Source organism: Vidua macroura, chromosome 1 (assembly GCF_024509145.1).
Source record: "Vidua macroura isolate BioBank_ID:100142 chromosome 1, ASM2450914v1, whole genome shotgun sequence".
NCBI classification, from domain to species: Eukaryota; Metazoa; Chordata; class Aves; order Passeriformes; family Viduidae; genus Vidua; species Vidua macroura.
The window spans coordinates 34,045,736-34,066,252 of NC_071571.1; the positions used below are offsets into that span (position 1 = coordinate 34,045,736).

At 39.9% G+C, this 20,517-nt stretch overlaps 2 protein-coding genes across 7 annotated transcripts in view; one reads left to right on the top strand and one right to left on the bottom strand.

The window, feature by feature from the left end:
• Positions 1-2,301, top strand: part of TAX1BP1 (Tax1 binding protein 1) — a 56,522-nt gene extending 54,221 nt beyond the window's left edge. For all 6 annotated transcript variants that reach the window (XM_053970328.1, XM_053970346.1, XM_053970310.1 and 3 more), the window contains 2 exons: positions 422-507; positions 1,150-2,301. In XM_053970328.1, coding sequence (XP_053826303.1) covers positions 422-507; positions 1,150-1,351 — 288 coding nt within the window. In that variant the 3' untranslated portion in view covers positions 1,352-2,301. The remainder of the gene's footprint in view (positions 1-421; positions 508-1,149) is intronic.
• Positions 2,302-2,824: 523 nt separating this feature from the next.
• The window catches only part of JAZF1 (JAZF zinc finger 1), a 188,371-nt gene continuing 170,678 nt past the window's right edge, over positions 2,825-20,517 (bottom strand). Inside the window, exons 4-5 of the mRNA XM_053999878.1 lie at positions 11,572-11,741; positions 2,825-5,152 (exon numbers count right to left, since the gene is read on the bottom strand). Of these exons, the coding sequence (XP_053855853.1) occupies positions 4,976-5,152; positions 11,572-11,741 (347 nt within the window). The 3' untranslated portion in view covers positions 2,825-4,975. The remainder of the gene's footprint in view (positions 5,153-11,571; positions 11,742-20,517) is intronic.

Consider the following 20,517-nt stretch of genomic DNA (forward strand, 5'->3'; position numbering starts at 1 on the left):
ATAATTAGAATAATTACAGATAATTTTTTACAGATACTGTAGTTATCTGTAAAAAACACAACATGTGTGCTGTTATATGTGCTCTTTTGCACATCTTTTTTTGTAGATCAGCTAAATTAATTCCTAGCCCTTGCTTTTAAGGCATCTTTGAGATAAAAAGGAAAATGAGGTAGGAGTTGGAGTTCCAAAAATCTTGGAATGTACCTGTATTTCCACCTTGAAATTACTCCATTTTTGTGCTCTATTATTGAACTGCAGAATAGAGCCAAGATGTACAAAAGCAAAACTTATGCTGCAGAAATTAGAGAGTGAAGCTAAATTTCATCTGGGTTTGTGTTTGATGACAAAAATGCATATTGAGAAAAAAAAAACAAAACTGTTTGTAGGGGTTAGTCTTTAAAATACTTTCTTTTTTCAATAGGATGATGACAACACTGTACCTTCTGCTCCTGATCCTCCAAGTCTACTCTTGCGTGAGCGGGGCACAGGCTTCTGCTTTGATTCCAGGTAGATGTTGTCTTGTATTGGTCTTTAAGGGCATGGAGAGGTTTCTGTAGAACTACCCAAGGGTGGGGGTGGAGGTGAAAAGCTACTGAGCATTTTCAGTGAATGTTTGGTTTACAATTAACTGGCAGAGAATATGCCGTGAGACTGGGCAGGCTGTTCATGCTATACCTTTGATGGAATTTTGACAATTTTTTTAGTAAATGAATGAATAACTTTTGGTTTTTTTCCCCTCTCTTGCCAACCTAATTGTGAACCTAAGTTTAGAGCTTTTATAAAGTGTTATGTTTGCTAAGAGCTAGCATTTATGAGCAGAGAGAGTGGTTTCCCATGAAACTGTTTGGCCATTAAGGCATTCAATAGATCTGTATTCAGTGGTAGCTGGAATAAGGTCAAAATTACGTTGCTTTTAAAATGCCAGGTTATTTTGGAATTTGCATGTGAAATTACTCTGACTGCATTGAGTGCTTTTGGAAAAATATTTAAATGAACTGGATGATACTTGGATACAAAGTCCACTCAAATTGAAGTTGGTAGTAAAGTTCTGAAAGTCAGTGGTAGCAGGATCCTGCTTTTAGTTTGCATTAACAGAATAAATAGAAATAAACTGTTCCCTTTTTTCTTTCTCTCCACCTCCTTGTGAAGTATTGATGTGCAGAAGAAATGCCCTCTCTGCGATGTGATGTTTCCCCCAAACTACGACCAGAGCAAGTTTGAGGAGCACGTTGAGAGCCACTGGAAGGTCTGTCCCATGTGCAGTGAGCAGTTCCCGCCCGACTACGACCAGCAAGGCTTTGAGAGGCACGTCCAGACGCACTTTGATCAGAACGTATTAAATTTTGATTAAATACTTTGTTTTGCAGTGTAGCTTAAAACCCCACCACTTTGAGTAGTTCATCTCCAAAACAAAAGCAGTGCAGCTTTCTGTAACAGTGCAAACATCTGATTAAAAGCTCATGTACTCTACTGGGAGCCATGGCTGTAAGCTGCTATGTAGGGGTTATCTTCTCTCTCTGCCTAGCACTGTACTAAGGAGACCCACAACCCCCCACCTTCTTGTGTATGTAGCTATTTATTCCCCTACTTAGTGGAATTTCTTCCCCTACTTAGTGGAATGCCTAAGGACACAGGAATGACTGAGCCTCAGAAAAAATGAGACCGGCTTCATGGTGTTCTTCAGCTACATTTAAAAAAGATCACCAAAAACACCTGTGGTTTCTCTTAACCTTGATAACTGAGGCACAATTAAAAATGTAATAAGCAGGTGTTTCTCCTAGCAAATCCATGTAGTTTTTCTCTGAGTAACACTTAAATTGGAAAGTTACATTACTTACCCTTTGAAAATATAGTTTTCTAGTACATTTCTGAGATGTAGATGCATGTACTGTGAGATTCCAGGCTTGCAACAAGAGGAATGGTAAATACTTCAGTTTCACATGTAGAATGTTTGCCTTAAGGAATAACATTAAATGAGGTACGTTATACTTTAAGGCAGTGGTTTTGAGTTGAAAGAGACTGCTGTGCTTAAATGCCTAAAAGTAATTGTTTAAAAAAGTCATTGCCATTATGTTGCAGTTTTATTCAGTAGAAAATACTGTTCTATTTTCACAACAGTGGACTGTGTTCCTTCTGGCTTTTAAAACCTTTTGCGTTTTAACTTTATGTATTTCTTTCCAATAAGTAAAAACACGTGTGTATATCTAAACATTTTATATTTACTTTAACTGTATTAAGTAAATTTGCTTCCCACTTGCTGTACAGTAGTCTTGTTACATTAAAAGCAGAATTATTCATGGAGTCAGTGGTCTTATTTTTCCTCCTGCTCGTTTTGAAATTAAACAGAGTATAGACTTCACTTAGGAGTAAATGATGACTCAGCATTGTATGACAAAGGGCTGCTCCTCACATCTGTTTATGTTCTTTCTTTGAGAGGGAGACTCTGGGATTAAGGCTTAGAGTAGCCTCTTGTTGACTGCAGTTCCCTCCTGAACATGTGCATTATCCAGTTAATGCAGGATTTAACTAAAAACTGCATGACGTGGATGAATTGCAGTGTCCTGGGCAGCAGCAACTCATCAGTGCTTGTATGCCATTTGCAGCCTAAAGATTTTTATAACTGGGAACCTTATACTAAGAGCTGGCCTGAGGTAAAGCATGGATTTTTTTCTTACTGTAACTCAACAGCAGATGAAAACAGTTATAACAGCCTCCAAGAGTTTGATGATACCAAAGTAAAATAAAAAAAAATAAAAGACTGTACACAGCCCAAGAACTTAACTCTAGGTTAGGAATGAGAAAAGAGCAGTCTTTTTAGGTCAGAGGCAGTTTATTTTAAATGTGATTTGATTTACATTTATAAGCAGCTTTCCTGACAGGAATTCTTTAAGTTGCCTTCAGTTCTAAAACAAACCTCTGTCACTTTCAAACTTAAAGTACTTTGTCCCCAACAAAACATATGAAAATATAATTTAAAGCACACTTTTCACAGACACAGTACAATACATTCACTATACACAGTATAACAAAATAGTCCCATCTTTACCTGTTTAATAATACTGTCACAATGAATAGGTAAATAGAAACTGGAATTTCAGTTTTATAGTTGAAAGGAATTTACATGCAACAATGACGTTTTACAACTGTTTAGCTGTTGAACGAACTCGCCCAGCCTGTAGTTCTTGCACTAGGAGCAGAGCCAAAACATGTTTGTTGGCCAGATCTGTTGCCAAAGCTGCAGAAGGTGGGAAGTGGCCACTTGGGGCCTTGTGTGTACCAGTAACTCTCATGTCTGGATCATCCTTTAAACCCGGCTGTCACGGTCACCTCTCTGGCATCTGAGAGAGGGATGTTTTGCTTCACTTTGGCTGTTCTAAACACTTACTCATTAGGATGATTCTTACGTGTTTTAATGAGACTTTTACTCTGCTGGAGAAAAGGTAATTGTCATCCTTACAAAGTTTTCCTTTAAAGCTTTGGAAAAAAAATAGGGAAAGCTCATTCCTCCTTTATGTGAGCTTTCTTTTGCACTTAAAAGAACAGGAACCAAGCCAAGGCGATGACTGTGTTAAAACTGTGAGTTCCTCCTGCACCCTTGCCAGGCAAAGGAGTGTTGAGGCTAGGACTGGTGGAGGGTGCCCACCTCTGCTCCTGGCCAACTGAACTCCAGGAATAGCACTTGTGAGAAGAATGCTCAAGGCAGGATGGCAAGCAACAAATGTTCAGGTATGGTCCAGACACGAAGCGCTCTCATGTTGGCTTTTAAGTCAGTCTCTGACCACCTGCTGCAAGAAGCACTTAATCTTCAATAAGGCTCAAATGTCATATTTCAGCAAAATTAATTGTAAAGCTAAACAGACACTTCCAAATGGAATGTGGTGACCTACAATGAGAAGCAAAAAATGCACAAAGAAAATCTCAAAACACAATGAACATGAGGGAGAGGCATTAGAACTCCCTTAGCACAACTAGCGGACCTCCTTAAACCATGCGCTGAATTTCTCATTTTTATTTGCAACCGCAGCACATGCTCGTACAGTAGTTGCAAGAATTGGCAACACATAAAACATTAAATCTGTTGGCAATAGAGAACTACAAAGTGCTTCAAAACTTCATCTGAGATGAAGATAATTGTTTCTCACACACACATAAATTTGCACTTAAGTATTTCCAAGTGTCTTTCTAACAGATAGTTCAGGGGTAAATATTTAGTTGGACTGGGATATTGGTCCTCAAAAGTTTGATGGGCATGAACATAATATGACATCTTGTACAGAGAAAAAAATGTAATTGCTAACACTAAAGTGATTGTTTACTAGTTCGAATGGCAAGGTTTTCAGCATTTCAAGAGGGAGGAAAAAAAAAGATTTGCAAGATAATATAAAATACAGCAAGCACACCTTTTTATGTATGTTATTTAAGTATGAAAATATTTTTAGCATATTATGTTAAACATTCTTTCTTATTTATATTTCCATTACCTAAAAGACTTGCTACTCCACTGATAACTCCGTTATGTAAGGCATGTTAACTATAGTTTGACGAGGGCGGTACTGTTTTGGTTTTGCACACACATTGACAGATGCATCGAAAGTCTTCATCACGTTACAATCTTGAAAGGATGTCAGTGCCAAGCTCTCCTCCTTGCGCTCCTGTCCCACACGTCAGTACAACTAAATACGCAACGTCCCCCTAGTTCTTATTTTTTTTTGTTTTTTGGAGAAAAATGTTCTGAAGAACCTATAGCTTTTATAGCACCTTATCTCAAAGTAATGAAAATGGGTAAGATGATAACATGTGCAAATGTACAAAATCATTAACTCTACAAAGATACATCATTCCAAAATTACAGAAAATTTTAAAGCATGCATTTAATTTTTTAAAGGGTTGCTGAGTGCTTCCCCTGAAAAAGGTGGCTGTTCTCAAAATCAGCAACTGCTGGTGAGGATTTCTTGGCACATTTGTGACCAGCATGTTATTGCTGCATCTTCCTGATGATCTCAGCAGACACGGGGGGATGGAAATTGATTGTGTGGTGCCGCAGGCCCTGAGCTGTCTTGTAACTCTTTCCACAGCGACATTTGAATGGTTTGCGTACGCGGATTTGTGTTCTGTGGCCGTTCTTGGCGTGGTACTTGATACCGTTCACATTCTGTGAGGGAGAAGGGAAAATGTCAGTGCTCAGGTGGGTTGGCACGGGCTCTGCTTCCAGTTAAAACCTGAAAATGGATCGATGTTATGAGCAAAATCCTGTAACTGCCAGGAGCCAGGAGTTCCCACTGGGTATTATACATGGGCTGCGCTCCCAAGGTACCGGGTGGGACAAGGACAAGAATTTGTGTGGTTCTCAGAACTCACCTACATGGCTAATCCTGATTTTTATCTCCCAATATACATCACTTCCCAAAGAATACCATTTAATGGGCTAACACATGGTTGCTCTTTGTGTCCTGACATCTTTTTCATATAGCACTGACAAATCTTATTCAGAGGTTCATTTACAAGCAAACAAAGAATTGGCATGAAAACTCGGGTCACACCTCTTTAAAGAGCTGAGATTCCCCCATGGTGGGTCTGTTCTGTTTTGTGTCATTGTTTCTAGATACGTCTTTTAGATCCAGCAATTCTGATCGTTTACACATTTCCTCCAAAGAAATAACTGCAGGGAATGCTTAACTCAAAAAAGTTACACAGGACACTTAAAGAATAATCCAGAGCTGTCTTCAAAATAGCTATTGTTTGGGAATACTCCACAGCTAAAACTGGAGAGCTTATCCCCACTAGTGCAAAACACCGCAAATCAACACACACCCTGTTACACTGCAAGGGCAGGAAACAGGCCACACTTCTGCCATGTCAACCAAAAAACCTTACTAAACATAAATCAAAGTAATACCCCTGTCTTCCTTTTCACATATTTCTGGCAAAAATGGAGGAAGCTGTTGTGAACTCAGTAGCTGTTACGATACTGTTCTGTGGAGTATAGTGGATTCTCTCATCTGCTCCCATTAAAACAGCTTGGATTTTTGGGTGAATAAGCAAAAGCATACTGTCTTTCATTTGAGCTTCTCCTAGGATGAAACTGAAGAAGATAGCATTTATGACAAAAAGAGACAGTTCCAAGGCTCTCCTGTGTTCTCTCTAAAGATTCTAGATATGTATCTCAGTATTTTTTTAAAGATTAAAAAGAAATAGAAAAGCTAAAATCAACAAACAGCCTAGATATTGAACAACCCACTAAATTAGGTTTTAGGGATTTTGTCTTTGCTGAACCACTGCCTCATGTTACACATAACAGAAGGTCCCCTTGGCTCTTTAAACAAGTTTTATCAATGTGCAGCTTACAGTAAGTGGAAGCTCCAGCTTGGAACTCACAGAAAAACTGTCTCAAATATCCACCCTGGAAAAGAGGTGCAAGACTGCAAGCAACTGCTCCTCCTGCAGATTCATGCTCCTCTTCTTCAGAATATCCAGGCAGTGAATCCTCACCTGAGGTTGCAAATCCAGCCTCTGAATTGTCCTTTACACCCTTAAAAATTCTGGACAACCCCTGCACAGCTGTCTCCTGAGTTGTGGGAGCTGAGAATCCCCCATCTCCAACACCAACCATACACAGGAACACGAGCCATCAGGGCAGGGTTTGTCTGGGTGCAGAGCACTCAGAGAAGGCAGAAAACTGTAGCATCACAACTGCGAGAGCACATCAAAGCTATACATCAGCCTCAAGAGCAGTCAAGTGAATTCCCTGCAAGTAATCTGAGATCCTGGGGCAGCTTTTGGATCATCTTACACATAGTTTCAACCTCTAGCACCCACAGGGCCATTGGGGTGAGTGGGCCAGGATTGTCACTGGGTGGCAGGAGGACTTCATAAGGCATCTGTCATCATCTGTGTCCCTTTAAGGACCTATGCCTTTAAAAGAGGAGAAAATCTGGGGGTGACCTGCTAAACTTTTGCTACTGCAATGAAATTTTTAAAACAAGCCCTATTACCTATTGCCCTATTATCTATTATTTTTCCTAACAAAAACCTGTTCCTGTTTTAACTTTTAATTTTTCTAAGGAATCTCTTCTACATACTTTTGAACTACTATTGCTACAGATGCCGTAAATCTGCAATCACAAATACCCTCACTATTCCATGCCAATGGTACTCTTCTCCAGGTTTTTTAACAATCCATCAGCCCCAGTACACCCATTCCTTGGTGAAGGGGGAGAAAGTATTTTCAGGCAGAAAAATTTAAGGAGATGCTAAAGCAGAAACCTAAAGGGATGAATTGGGCCATGGAAGGTTTGAAAAACAGTAACCATGCAGAGCATAAGGAGCTTGTGCAATGTGAAATTTGTGTAACGTGAAATTTGACCTGTACTTCTGTCTAAAAGGAAACTGTTGTTAGAATTACAGTCTTTGGCACTTTTTCCACTGCTGCAATGTAAACACTTTGTTGTACGTCTGGGCTGAGTTTGCTGAGGTGTAGCAAAAGCCACGGCCAAACTCATACATCACTTTTATTGCTCTAGTTACTTAGGTTGCTCACTATTTACTCTCACAGATGATTGAGGAAGAAGATGGCTATAGAGAAGGGTACTCTAAAAATCTTGAACAGAAGGAAACAATTATTAACCTGGGACCAGATCTGGAGGCGATAGAGAAGATTAGACTGGCACTACCTGGTTTGTGAGGACACAAAGTCTCTTGTTGGGCAGGGCCCCTTTTGCACGGCAGGATTCACAAAGGCACTACACTGCAGAGAACTTGCCAGCCCCACTTCAAGTAGGAAAAGACATCTCAAGAGGATGATTTGAGAGATTTCTTGTTTCAGCCTTGGACATTTCATACGTATTTTTGTACTCTTGGCTCTTCATCCCAAAGTTTTCTTTGTGGGTCCAGTTCCTCTGTTCAACTTGCAAGCTCTGGCTTGCTCGTTTCTTTCAAGTAAATTCCCTTGTTTCCCTCTCACTTTAAGATTCTCCTTCCCTAAGCTCTGCTGAGTTTCACCATACATAGGTCAGCCTTTCTGGGGGTTTGCACCACCTGACAGGACCCTCATCCTGTCACCTGCCAGACAGACAAGCCCAGTGCCTCAGCAGCCTGGGAAGGCACCACTTCTCCTCTTGTCCAAGGCCAAGGAAAGTAATGGATATAAGCTACATTCTGTATGCACGGAAATCTATTATTCTTTTTATTACTAATTTTGCACAAACTAGAAAAATTAGGACAAATACTCCAGGGTTTTCTCTATACTAGCATATATGCATTATTTGTGGGTTTTGTTTTATATACCATGTCTCAAATTTCATTTGCTCTTTGGACGTTGCCTGAGTAAGTTTATCTACATCTCAAACACATTTTCAAAGTCCTTCTCCAGAGCTAGAGACCACTCAGGGGTACTGAATAAAAGGAAAACTAATCAAGACCTTCATAAATCCCCATTTTAGCTCCTACAAGGTGGTATTTTGTAAAGCACATTAACTACTCAATATCCATACACTTCTGGACAGGGCACCTAAATTTGGATGTGAATCCAAAGTCTGGTGAGGGTGAACTCCACAGAAACAAGGATTATACCTTTGGGTTCCTTGGAATCACACAGATGATTTTCTAAAAATCAAATTTCAGGCATCAAAGATGAATCACAAGAAGAAAAAAAAATCCATAAATGGAAAACTATAAAGTAATTATAACTTTTTCTCTACCTCAATAAGCATAATGAGAGAAGAAAGCAAGCTTCAGAAATTAGTTCAAAGACTTGTGTTTAAAGTATCTAGAAGTCAGTGTATTTCAGATTTATTTAGATGTTTCTGACTATCCCACATGTAATTTAAAGAAAAATATTTCTCCCAGGATCTGTGGCTTCTCAAGAAAATCTCTGCCACACTATATAGAGTACCAATACATGTGATAAGTAAAATATTAAAAAAAAATAAAGTTCCTGAAGAACAACGAAATCTTTATTACTATTTGCACTGCCTATGGGAAAGCGCCAGGAGACAGCAGCTGGGCAGGAGGCCAGCGGGGGCTTCTGATACACATCTGGGCTCATGTATAAACATGTTCTCCTTACAGTTTCCATTGTCCGCCCCAGCCCGTTCCTTTGGAGTATTTGTTGTACTCATTCTTGTCTTATTTACCTTTCCATAATGACTTTTCAGTGCAGAGGCCATCTCTTATCCTTGAACATTGTTTGTAAAAAGGTGCCCCATCCCTACTGGGTCCTTTAAGCAGTACTGAAATACAAATAAAATCTCTAAAAATACCATTCTACTTCTCAAACTTACGTCACCTAAGGCCAGACAAAAGAAAAATGTGTATATCCTCCTTTCCTCCTTGCTCCCTAAAGGAATGCATCCTTTCTCAACCGTAAAGTGAGCCTGGCAATTACTGTATGTGCATGTCTGTGTTCCTGTTTGGAGCACTATAATTGTTTTACAGTCCTGACTGTGATTATCCAGTACCCACCAGAAAATCCCAGTGCTTTGATCACAGGACTCCCTACCCAGACTCCGTCAGACAAGCGGGTTAAGCAGAAGGAAGATAAAGAGGAAACAAGAAACACAGCTGACACAAAGCTAAAAGGAAGGAAACAAAGATAAAAATGCAAAAAGAAAAAACATAGGCTGAAAATAAAAAAGGGAGGAAACAGAGCCCACAGAAAAGAGAAATGAGGTGAGGCAGAGTTTAAGGAAATGTGCTTTTCTATCAGGACTAAACAGAGGTGAGTCTCTTACAAGAATACGATACTTTTTATTTACTGCTGTTCCCTGTCAGCCCCTCTTAGGGTCATTAATTTGTTCCCCTGCCCGGTTGGTCTACCATTAATGGTGTACAAGATATCCCTTATAGACAGTCCTCATGCATTTGAGATGAAGGTAGTGAGATAGCAGAAGCAGGCACAAACAGCTTGCTCATTTGGGCAATAAAAAGACAGAGGGCTGGCAGTCAAACAGAGAACAGACAGGATATAGCAAATTACAGGGTTCTCCTTCCAGACTTTGCCATTAAGCGAATGTTTTTTGCAATGCATAGATGCCCTCTGGGCACATGACTTCTAACAATCACCATGGCTTGTTTGCTTCCTGAGCTAGGGGATTTAGCTTTTTATACCATACCCTCTGTCTGGCACAGCTCCTACCACACGCAAGGAAAGTATTCATCATCAATAATGTGAGCTTATCTGCAAAGTAATACTTGCAAGTAGTCCAAAACCATCTTTCCCTCTGCCCTGGCCCTGGAGATGGTGGTCAGTTTTTCCTGTAACTGGAGAATAAATACTATATAGTTCAAGATAATCTCAGCAAAAAGACTTGTATGTCCCTAAGAAACGAGCACATTGCTTTCTTTTCCATGTTTTATGAAATAGTGTTGTCAGGGTTAAGTGGTCTGTACAGGAACCCGAGTCTTGTGATTTGCTGCTGTGGGAGCTGCTGCAGCATCACTGAAACAGGCTTTCATCCACTACATGGTTTCATGCACAGGTTTTCCATTCTTGCCACAACTGTTTTATCTCAAATGCTATTGGCCTACCTCTATTTCTATTTCATAATTCTGCTCTCTTTTAAGTCCCTACTTATCAGTTATTTAAAGGACAAGCCATAAAATACAACCAACCCAGCCACCATGGTTTTTCTAGGGTGTTTCAGTGGTTGGATTTTCCAGTAGTTCATGCAAAAGCTTTAGAAAACGACTTAGAGGAAGTGTGCTAACCCACTACTTCCATTATGTCAGTGGTTAGAGAATGCCATACTGAAGTGCAAGATGTTCCACACAATTTCATCTGTCTCTGCACTGATACATGTGAAGCAACACTCCTGTAACATCCTGGCACATTCTACATTGGCCAGCTCAAGGTTCCAGTTTAGAATTGCTTCACTCACATAAAAAAGACAAAAAATTTATCATGATGGAGAGAAATTAAAGAAGAGGGTGGGGTGGGGGCATCGGGGAATTGTTTCCCAGGGTGTCACATGAAGGGATGCAAGCCCTGCATGTGGGGTCACTGATGGCTGTGTAGATGTGTCATGGGAACTTGGACCCAGGACAGAATGATGCCAGAATTTCTGCAAGACTCTGCCTTCCCAAGGTGAATTCTGACTTGCATGATGTTAACCACCACATTCCACACATCATCTTTAACAGAAAATGCACCCTGGACACTGTCTCACTATAGAGGAGGCAGTATCTCTAGTAGTTAAGCAGCAGGAATTGTTCCTGGCACACATGGACAGAAGCTTTTTGATTCATGATTCTGAAAGGGACCCAAGAGATTATTTTGCTTGTAGTACCTCCTGCATTCTGCAATTAATTTGTCTAAATAACAGAAAGCTCGTTGAAAGCTTTTGCTCGTGTAAAGCAAAAGAGTTGCTGTATGTAATCTCTCTTGACAGACAGACATCCCTTGTAAAACTGATAAACTTGGCTGTGCTTGAGAGGAAACTAGTGAATAAAATCTGCTAAAATATCACAAAAATAATTGTGAAAATCTATTAAATGAGAAGAGTGCAATCTGATTTTAGAGGCTTTGCCCACCACCTACACCAGCAGGAAACGAGGTAGGTCTGTACTACTACTTACCTTATATCTTTTTTTACATCCAGGAACAGGACAGGCAAAAGGTTTCTCATCCCCTCCATTCATGCACATTGAACTAAGGATAGCTTCAGAGCTGATAGCACTTTCTGTAGTCCAGGACTCATCACTGTCTGATTCTTCATAGTCTACTTCCTCTTCATCATATTCACTACCTAGAAAAGCAGGGTAGTCAGATAAAACAAGAATAAATAAGAGCACAGCAAGATAACCCATTCTGCACTTATTACATCAGCTACAATGACTTGCAATTTCCCCACTTTTGTCTTTTCTGGAAGACAGTTATCTTAAATTTTATAACCGTATCTTTCTTGTAGTTATTTATTCCTTCATAAAGACACCAGTGGTTCTTTTTCTAATAACCAGGACAGGCATTATTAATATATCTTCATAAACTGTTAACTGCATGGCACAGAAAGTTCAAAGGACTTATTTTAAAATGCAGTTTCTTTGCTTCTCAAACACCCGGATCCTTGAATCTTTCCCAGTGCCCTAACAGAAAATGTGCTCCCTCCCCTCCTCCAATTAAAGCTAATTTTAAGGCATTTCTTTATGCAATACAATACTGAAGAGTGTAATTCTACAGATCATAAACAGTGTAAAATAATATGTTGACAAGTCCTAATGCATTTACTAGCCCTTTGGAATTAATAGGAATTATAGCACAACATTAATAAGAATTATATTGTAGCAATTATAGTTGTGAAATTCATTCCCTCAGGTGTGGGTATAAATTGCATTGTGTGGCTGCCCTGAACAGACCGCATTATGTTCCAGATATGCTAAGACAGCCATCTGAGCAGCTGGTGCTGAGTTTATTTATTATTTTTAATTGCAATAACTATTAATGAAATCCTCTGAAGAAGTTAAATGTGAAACAAGAGAAATTAGAAAAGCAGAATTCCAACTGTAAAAATACACTTGAAAAAAGAAAAGCAGGGGAGGGAAGAGCCACAGCTGATTAAAAAGAAAATATATGCACAGAGGGAGAGAGGGAAAGCTGAGGGAAACTTCTGTGGTGTCAGCAGGAGGTGGTGCTGTGTTTCCCCTCCCCTTTCTTCTTTCCTTTTCCCAGCTCTGCTAAATTTTATCCTTTCTGCTGAAAGACAATTTGGCTCCAAGTGCTGGAATAGCTCCCGCTATTAAAGACAGTTTTGTGACACTTGCATGGCTCTTCCCTCATGTGCCCCTTCAGTGCACAGCTCTGAGCAGCTCTAGCCGCCGAGGAGAAAATGCAGACAGATGCCTCATTGCACTTTAAAACATTTTGAATTCACAGGGAAAACCCATACTGCCAAGTACAATGGGTTTTTATGGGTGTTTCTGCTTCTGCTGAAACTCCATGCTTACTGCCTCTTTGGACTCCCCCTTCCCCAGCATTCCCAGTCAGACTCAGCACTGAGTAACAACACGTGGCAACTGGTAGCTGCCAGCAGCACCCAGGGCTCCTGAGCTTTGGTCAGGACAGATGTCAGGCTGTCCACGTTTCTATCCCGTGGCTCCCATCTGTCCGGGCTGGTGCGCAGATGAGGAAAGAGGGATGGTTTCCCACCAGCGACAGCCGTCAACATGAGCGCACGCACAGGCCCTGCAGCACATCTGGAAAACTCTGCCCTGCTGAGCGCGGCTCCTCATCCCACTCGGAATGAGCGAGAGCCAAAGAAAGCATTATTGACCTCTTAAAATATTTCTGAACTCTAGGAACAGTTAACCTAAAATGAAGTTAAGAGTTGTTATAGTTTAATTAACTAATAAAAAAATGGAGGCAAAACCACAACTCTGCTTCTACGATTTCCTGCCCTTGATTGTATCTTGATGGAAAAAATTCCTCAAGCTGTTCCTTTCAAACCTTTTAGCTCAGTGGGGTTTTTTTAAAGCAAATGAAACAGAAAACCCTATTGTAAACACACATATGCACTCCTAGGATGACAAAACATACAATTCTAAACACTGATACCAACAATTTCTGTCTTTATAATTACCCCCCTTGTGTGCCCCCTTAAGAGTGGGTGATTTCCACCCAGACAGGATTTTGTCCTCCTGAAGAAAACCTCATTTAAAATGGTACAACATCTCTTAGGGACACCACTCCTTTTAGTGATGATAAGGAGTATGCATTCATAAAGCAACAATCAGGGCTCTTTAAAACTTTATATGCAATACAATATATAAAATAAGAGATACACAGAACAGTAGGGAGAAGCTAGAGTCAGTACTATTTTGCATTTCCTTACGTTTTCCTAAAAGGATTAAGGGGTACCCCTTTTAATTTTTCTAGTAATTTTGTACAGTAAGATGTAATTCTGTAAAAATGTTTGCCTGTATTACAGTCAAAGGTAGACTCAGTGAAAGAGAGAGACAGAAGAGTCCAAACTGTGTGTGTAAGTATGCGTGAGATCACACCATCCTTATGGTTTTCTTTTCACTGGCTTACCCAAACAAAAATGAAAGATTTGCTCTAGTGCACACCAAGCAGTTCTTTAACCAGGATAACCAAATGCTCCATTATCTTAAATTTCTAAATTCAGATGTTGCTACAGATTTTACAAATACAATGAGCTTTTTCATATGAATGACCATATAAATATGTATTTCTTCTTGAACAAAACAGTAATACTAATGGTGCCATATGACTTCATATGAAGCTGGAACTGCAGTCTGTCACTGCTTTTATCTAACAGTGTCCCACTGAACTCAACCGCTTCTACTCTCTTAAAAAAATAAAAATTAGAAATCCCAAAATGTATTTAAAAGGATCTTGGTACAAGGAAAATGCAAAAAAATTTACTGCCTTGAAAAAAATTCATCAGCAATAAAAATTCAACCTTAAAATAATTACGTTGTTTCAGTTGTGATAGAAAAACAACACTGATTTAGTCATACTTTTAACCGATTCTGCCTCAGAATTTAATTTCCTCAGTTGTCAGTGTCTAAGAGCAGCAACCCATGTGGTGCCTCTCTGACTGCGTGCAACACATCAGAGAGGGGGGAAATAAAACAAGAGGAAAAACAAAAAGCACAACGCACAGGTTGGCGCTGCCATTATAAACAGCCCCTGGATGAGGTATTTTAATTAAGTGGCGCAGGGCTGAGCGCGGTGGCTTTGCGAGGCCGTTCCCAGGCGGAGCAGGAGGCGCTGGGCTCCATGTCAGGTGTACAAACTGCAACCCGAGCCGGCGCTGCCCCGGCTCTTGGGCAGCGTTCCCAGGGACCAGCAGTGCGCCGAGGGGAAGTGCACAGCAGCTCACTTTGATCAAGATAGAGTTAGTTAATTGCTTGCTTTTTTTTTTTTTTTTTTTAAACTTGGTTGGTGTTTCGCAATTGCATCTGTAAATATTTACTTTTTTTAAAGGGGGAAAAAAAAAAAAGAAATTAAGCGCCTTTGCATCTAACCTATGGCCTGCTCCAGGGTGTAACAATAGCATGACTTGGGCAGTGTTTGCAGTAACTCTTCAGAGAGGTCCCAGAGAGCTGCCTCACTGAGCTCTGCTTGGATGCTGCCACGCTCATGGAAAACAGGATGCTCTGCTGGGGCACGCTGCCCTTAGGGCACTGAGCTGAGCCATTCCTGTAGCACGTGGGCCAATGGCTTTACCCTTCCTCCTCATGCTTGGAAAGCAGACTGAATGTTCCTCCCACTGAAAAGTATCAGAACTAGGCTTCAGAAGTCTGAATAGCAAGAAAAACCTCCCCCAAAACTCAACAACACACAGTTCTCTAAGACAAAGCATCTAAACATCTGGCTGATAGAGGAGCACATGCTTTCAGAGAGGCATTGTACAAATATACAATATTATTACCATAACTAAATACTAGTTCTACCATAGCAAAAAAAAAAAAAAAAAACAAACCAAAAAACCCTCCCAACTCTGGCAATGCTTTTTCTGAGGCTTCTTGCTAGCTCATTGCTCTTTAACATAATATCCAGTTTCATCATCTGGCTTTCATTCAGAGACCCTACACAGTTCTACTTTGGCCTAACCTAAACCAGTGCTTTATTATCCAAATAATTCAGTAACATCTTCTTAATATTGCACCCGCCCTTGCATGCAATATTCCCTCAGTCCTGGCCCACAGGGCCATTTTCCCACTCCTCATTCTAGTGACCCTGCCAAAAGACACTTCATCTGTGCTGCCCCCAGCAGATCAAAAAATGAAACAAAACAAAGGCAAGGAAAGAATGCTAGCTCAGCCTTCTTTTCCCCTGCAATTTTCCATGATGAGACAATGCCACTGCTCCTCAAAGGGGAGGTGGATTCCACTAGGTACAACTCACATAGTATGCCATGTTGGAACCAGATAGCACATAAAATTACCTGTTATGAGAAGCCACAAAATATACTGGGTCACAAAGAGTTCCAGCAAGTTACTTCTCTTGTAATTTTCACACTGCATTTAAACAACCCATCACATATAAGGAAGCTGCCTATATCACAGCCAAAAGTAAAGACATGCATGAAAAGGGATTATGATTACTGCCTGCAGGGTAAGAAGCCTTTGTAGTTTAACAAAAAGCAAAACTGACCCTAAAGACTTGGTCTACACCTCTGCTGCCAGTCAGTTTCCCCATCAAAATCAGTCAGAATGTCGCTTAATCCTACAGAAAAGATCTCACCTCTTCAATGCCCATCTACTACTTTTTTTGTTTTCCACTAGATGAAATCAGTAATTTAAAGAGCTCAGAAATGGTTTGCAGAGAGCTAATTCATTTGACATTCTGGAACAGGTAACATCCCAGCTACACGGCTGAAAATATGGGGCCTTATCTTTTATATTTCTGGGGTTTATTCTGAATTCACACCACTGTAGCTAAGATAGATTCTACCTTTTGCATGAGTGAATTCATTGTATCGTGAGATTTACAGAGGATCTTCCCCTGAACTTTAAATGAATCTTGGTTTGAGCAGGTGCACAGCATTTGTCACTACATAGCTTTTCAAATCTAGACTTCTCTGCTGTGCCTTTAAATATAAAAAAGACAAAGCTGATTTAAACCAGCACAAGCTGTGTGTGCCATTTTAATGAGTAGGATCTATCTTGACCTCTGATCAAGAACATTATGAGTTCTTCCTTTCTCCTCCCATGAAAAAAAGCAAACCCAAAACATCCTTGCCAATTATTTTTGTGACCAGAAAGCATACATTTAAGTATACAATGAATAACTCTGAGCAAATAGCTTACTGCAGTGGGAACCAACATTGTTAGTGTCACCGAAAGTTCATGGTAATTCCAAGGATTTCTCATAAAAATTCAGCTTCACACTTTGTCCCGTGTGAGACTTGCAGTTTGTATTTCATAGAAACAGTTTTATGAGAGCACTTCTTATGTTGAGAACTTTGCTTTCCCATATACTGCAACAGTTTGCTTGATTAAAAAAGTGAATTGTTAATATTATGTGAATTTTGGGTTAACACTAAAGCACATTTATGGATTTGTCAGACTTCTTCCCTCTGTGCCCATGGATGCACATAGCAGGGACAATATTCCTACAGCTGATACTCATTGCTGATCTAAAGACATATCAAGTCATTAAAAATGAAATATTCTTCCTTCATATAAAGAACAGGAAATAAATGCTCGGGGCAATGAAATACAAAACAGTGAAGTAACAGTAGCCATGCAAGTCTTTAGTAGAGAAACTGTAGCAGGACTCTCTCAGCTGAGAGCTGGTATGGGTGGCACAGTGCACTGGCTCTGCAAACTCCAACAACAAATGTCAGACACTGAACCATCCAGACACACTAAGCCAGGGTCTTTGCTTGCTTGCTTGTTTTGGTGGACGGAGAGAGGAGACTCAGAGGACAGAAAGCAGTTTTCAGCCTTTGTAAGAAGTCCACTGAGATTAATTTCTTACGTTTTCAAAAATACTTTTACCATTCATGTCCACAAAGATGACGTAGACACAATTGAAGAAAACCCAGAGAGGCTTAACAGAGGACTGTGCAGTGCTACAGACACTGGCATTTTAGATAGCAAGTGCCATTCCAGTGTTTGGATTAAGCACCTAAATACAACAAGCACAAGGGAAGCCTCAGGGAAGGCCAGAGCCTTTCTCCAGCACGTGGGTATGAGCGTATGCAGTTGAGTTTTTGCCCTTCTCCCAGTAAACATTCCTGATCCTCATTTCTGGGCGAGGAGAGGCAATTCTGTTCTCAAAGCCAACTGCATGCTCGGAACTTTGCTGTCACTGGTGGGAGCTGATTGAAATGGTTATGGTTTGTCAAATAGGCACTTGCCAGGGCTGACAGGGGCCTCCATCCCTCTTCATGATCACAACAGAGCCATGAAAATAACAATTAGGACTTACCACTACCTTGGCCCTGTGCCAGGTGGGGTGGGGGCTCAGGGCTGTCCTGCTGGCCGCTGCCAGCCCTGCACAGCGCGTCCCGCAGGCTCTGCGGGCTGTGGCTGCTGCTGCCAGCATCCTCCTCTTCCCATGACACCAGTCAGAGCAGGATTTGGCCAGAACAATGTCTTCTGGAGAAACCACCCTTCCTTTTCTCTTTTCCAGTCCTCTCCTAGCTCAGATCAAGTATCAAGCACTAAATAATGAGCTGTTAGGATGTATTACTGCCCAGAAGAACTAATCTTCTATTGTCTCTGGCTGAAGCAAGGCTCAGCTAATGAATAAGCACCAAGAGAATTTAAAAAATGTACCTCATGTAATGATGTGAACATGGATTCAAATACAAAGAACAGTATGTTTTTTTATCATTATTTTTAGGCACAAGGCACTTGAAAGCACTAAAGAAAATAAGTTAGGCAAAAACCCCCTCACAAAAACTTTTTGGTGACTGTTTGCATCATTTGAAGAGTAGCTTTCAGACCACACTTTCAGACCTCCACTGCTATACCAAAGGAGGGAACATTTAAGCATCTAAGGTTAAGGGTAGGTGTTTCTGGACATCCTCTTCCCTCTCCCAGTCAAATGGCAACTGTAACTTGCACAGTCACAGAGACAGTCTGAAAGATCCTTCCCACAGTTATTTTGGAGGTTGGTACTTCAAACAGGATGAACCCACACATAGCTAAACATCCAGCACCCTGATGTTTTAAATGACATGGTAGATAGGTCAATTCCAACATTTCACACCAACTGCAGTTTTCATTTCAGTGCTCTCAGTGTAAGCTCGTGATGAATTTTAAGTGACTGAAAATATATCCCATTACAAGGTTTGGATTCACTTTGGAAAGCATGCAAACACCCCTACAGGTAAAACATACATCTGAATACATTGCATTTTGGTATATAATGATTTTGGCTATATGGGAAATCACCCTAAAATGCTGAAGGTTAAGCTAAAATGATAAAGATACAAAATAAACATAAAGTTTTATATTTAAAGTGCTATTAGTGACATTAGTGCTATATATTATTTTTCACTGTCAGCAAAATGGAGAACTATTTACACATGAGATCTGCTTTCCATTTTGGGCTACTAGAGAAACAGAACTAACATATACTCAGGTTAAAAAAAAAAAGTCCTCCAGAGCCAATACTGGGGCTGGTGGAGCAGCTGGATTCTATCTGGCCTTAGGAGCAACTGTGTGCCATTTTCTTTCTTGATATATCTGTATCTTGATACTGGTATAGCAAAGAACAGTCTTTAAAACTAAAGCACTGTAAATCCTAATCCAAAGCTTATAAATCCGCTTGCACACCTATATAAGCAGATATGTTACAAGTTATTGAATGTATAAATGCAAACAAAACATACATGTAATAAGATAAATAAATTAAAAAAAAATCCACTACTTCCAATTACTTGTGGAACAGCAACTAATCACAAAAACATGCATGTAAAGAACAGATTCTGGAAAAAAACAGTCAACTGATACCACGGCATGTGTTTTGTAGAGCAAGGCTTTCTGAGAACGCTGCAGAGGTGCTAAAGCAAATTGTTATAATGTCACTGCACAATGTGCTGTTGAGGTTTTATGGTCACACTGCGCCAATAGTCTAGGGAAGTTATTTTGCATTCTTATATAAACTTTTTCCCCCAATCCTGTTTTCCACAAAAAAGGGCTTTCAATAATGTACAATCTTGTGTTTATACACAGTATAGGAAAAACATGATAAACCCAAGAACACAATCTCTACTTTAAACATATTTAAAAACTAGATTTCTACAACTTCATGTAAACAAGAATAAGCTGTTAAACACTCACCAAAAAAGAACATAACCTTCCTGTAATTAAATGGCAGTGTTTTACATGGCACTTTTTAAAAATCATGAAAATAAAAAAAGTAAATAAATAAATCAATCCAGCAGACCCCTCCCAATTTGAGGCTTAACCTGCAAAGTAATGTAACAGTAATAAAACCTATGCCAGCTGGAATCCTTTCTTTTTCTGGCTTTGGCATGAGAAGCAAGAGCAGGTATATGTTTGAAGAAAAACAAAGTAGGACATTTTCCACCTTTAGTCACAGGATGTTAATTGAACTCTGGCAAATGTTTAAAGATATTCTCAAAATGTTCAAAAAAGAATTAAAACCAGTTGGGGCTGAGAAAAAGAAACAATCCATCCTTCCTCCCCTCCCTCCTCTCCCCTCAAACATCTGTTCCAAACTTATACTCCAAAAACCACAGCGAAGAACAGTCATAATTAATGTTATTTTGGCTTTTTAGTTGCTAGGCCTGCATTCCGAGGTTAGAAATACAAAAATACAAGTACAGGGCACTATTAGTATACTTGAGGACTCTCCTGATTCATGTAACAAAAGTGCAGTTTTTCTTTTCTCTTCTTTACCCCATTTTATAAAGAAAGAGAAGAAAAAAATAGAAATGGTACCAGGAAACAGTTCCATGTTGAAGATAAAGGATTACAATAAAAAGTACCTACATAAATGAACTACACTTTATGAAGCTATGAAAATACATTTGAGACATGTTTTATACATGCTTTACAGCTGTACAAAAGCTATCCAGC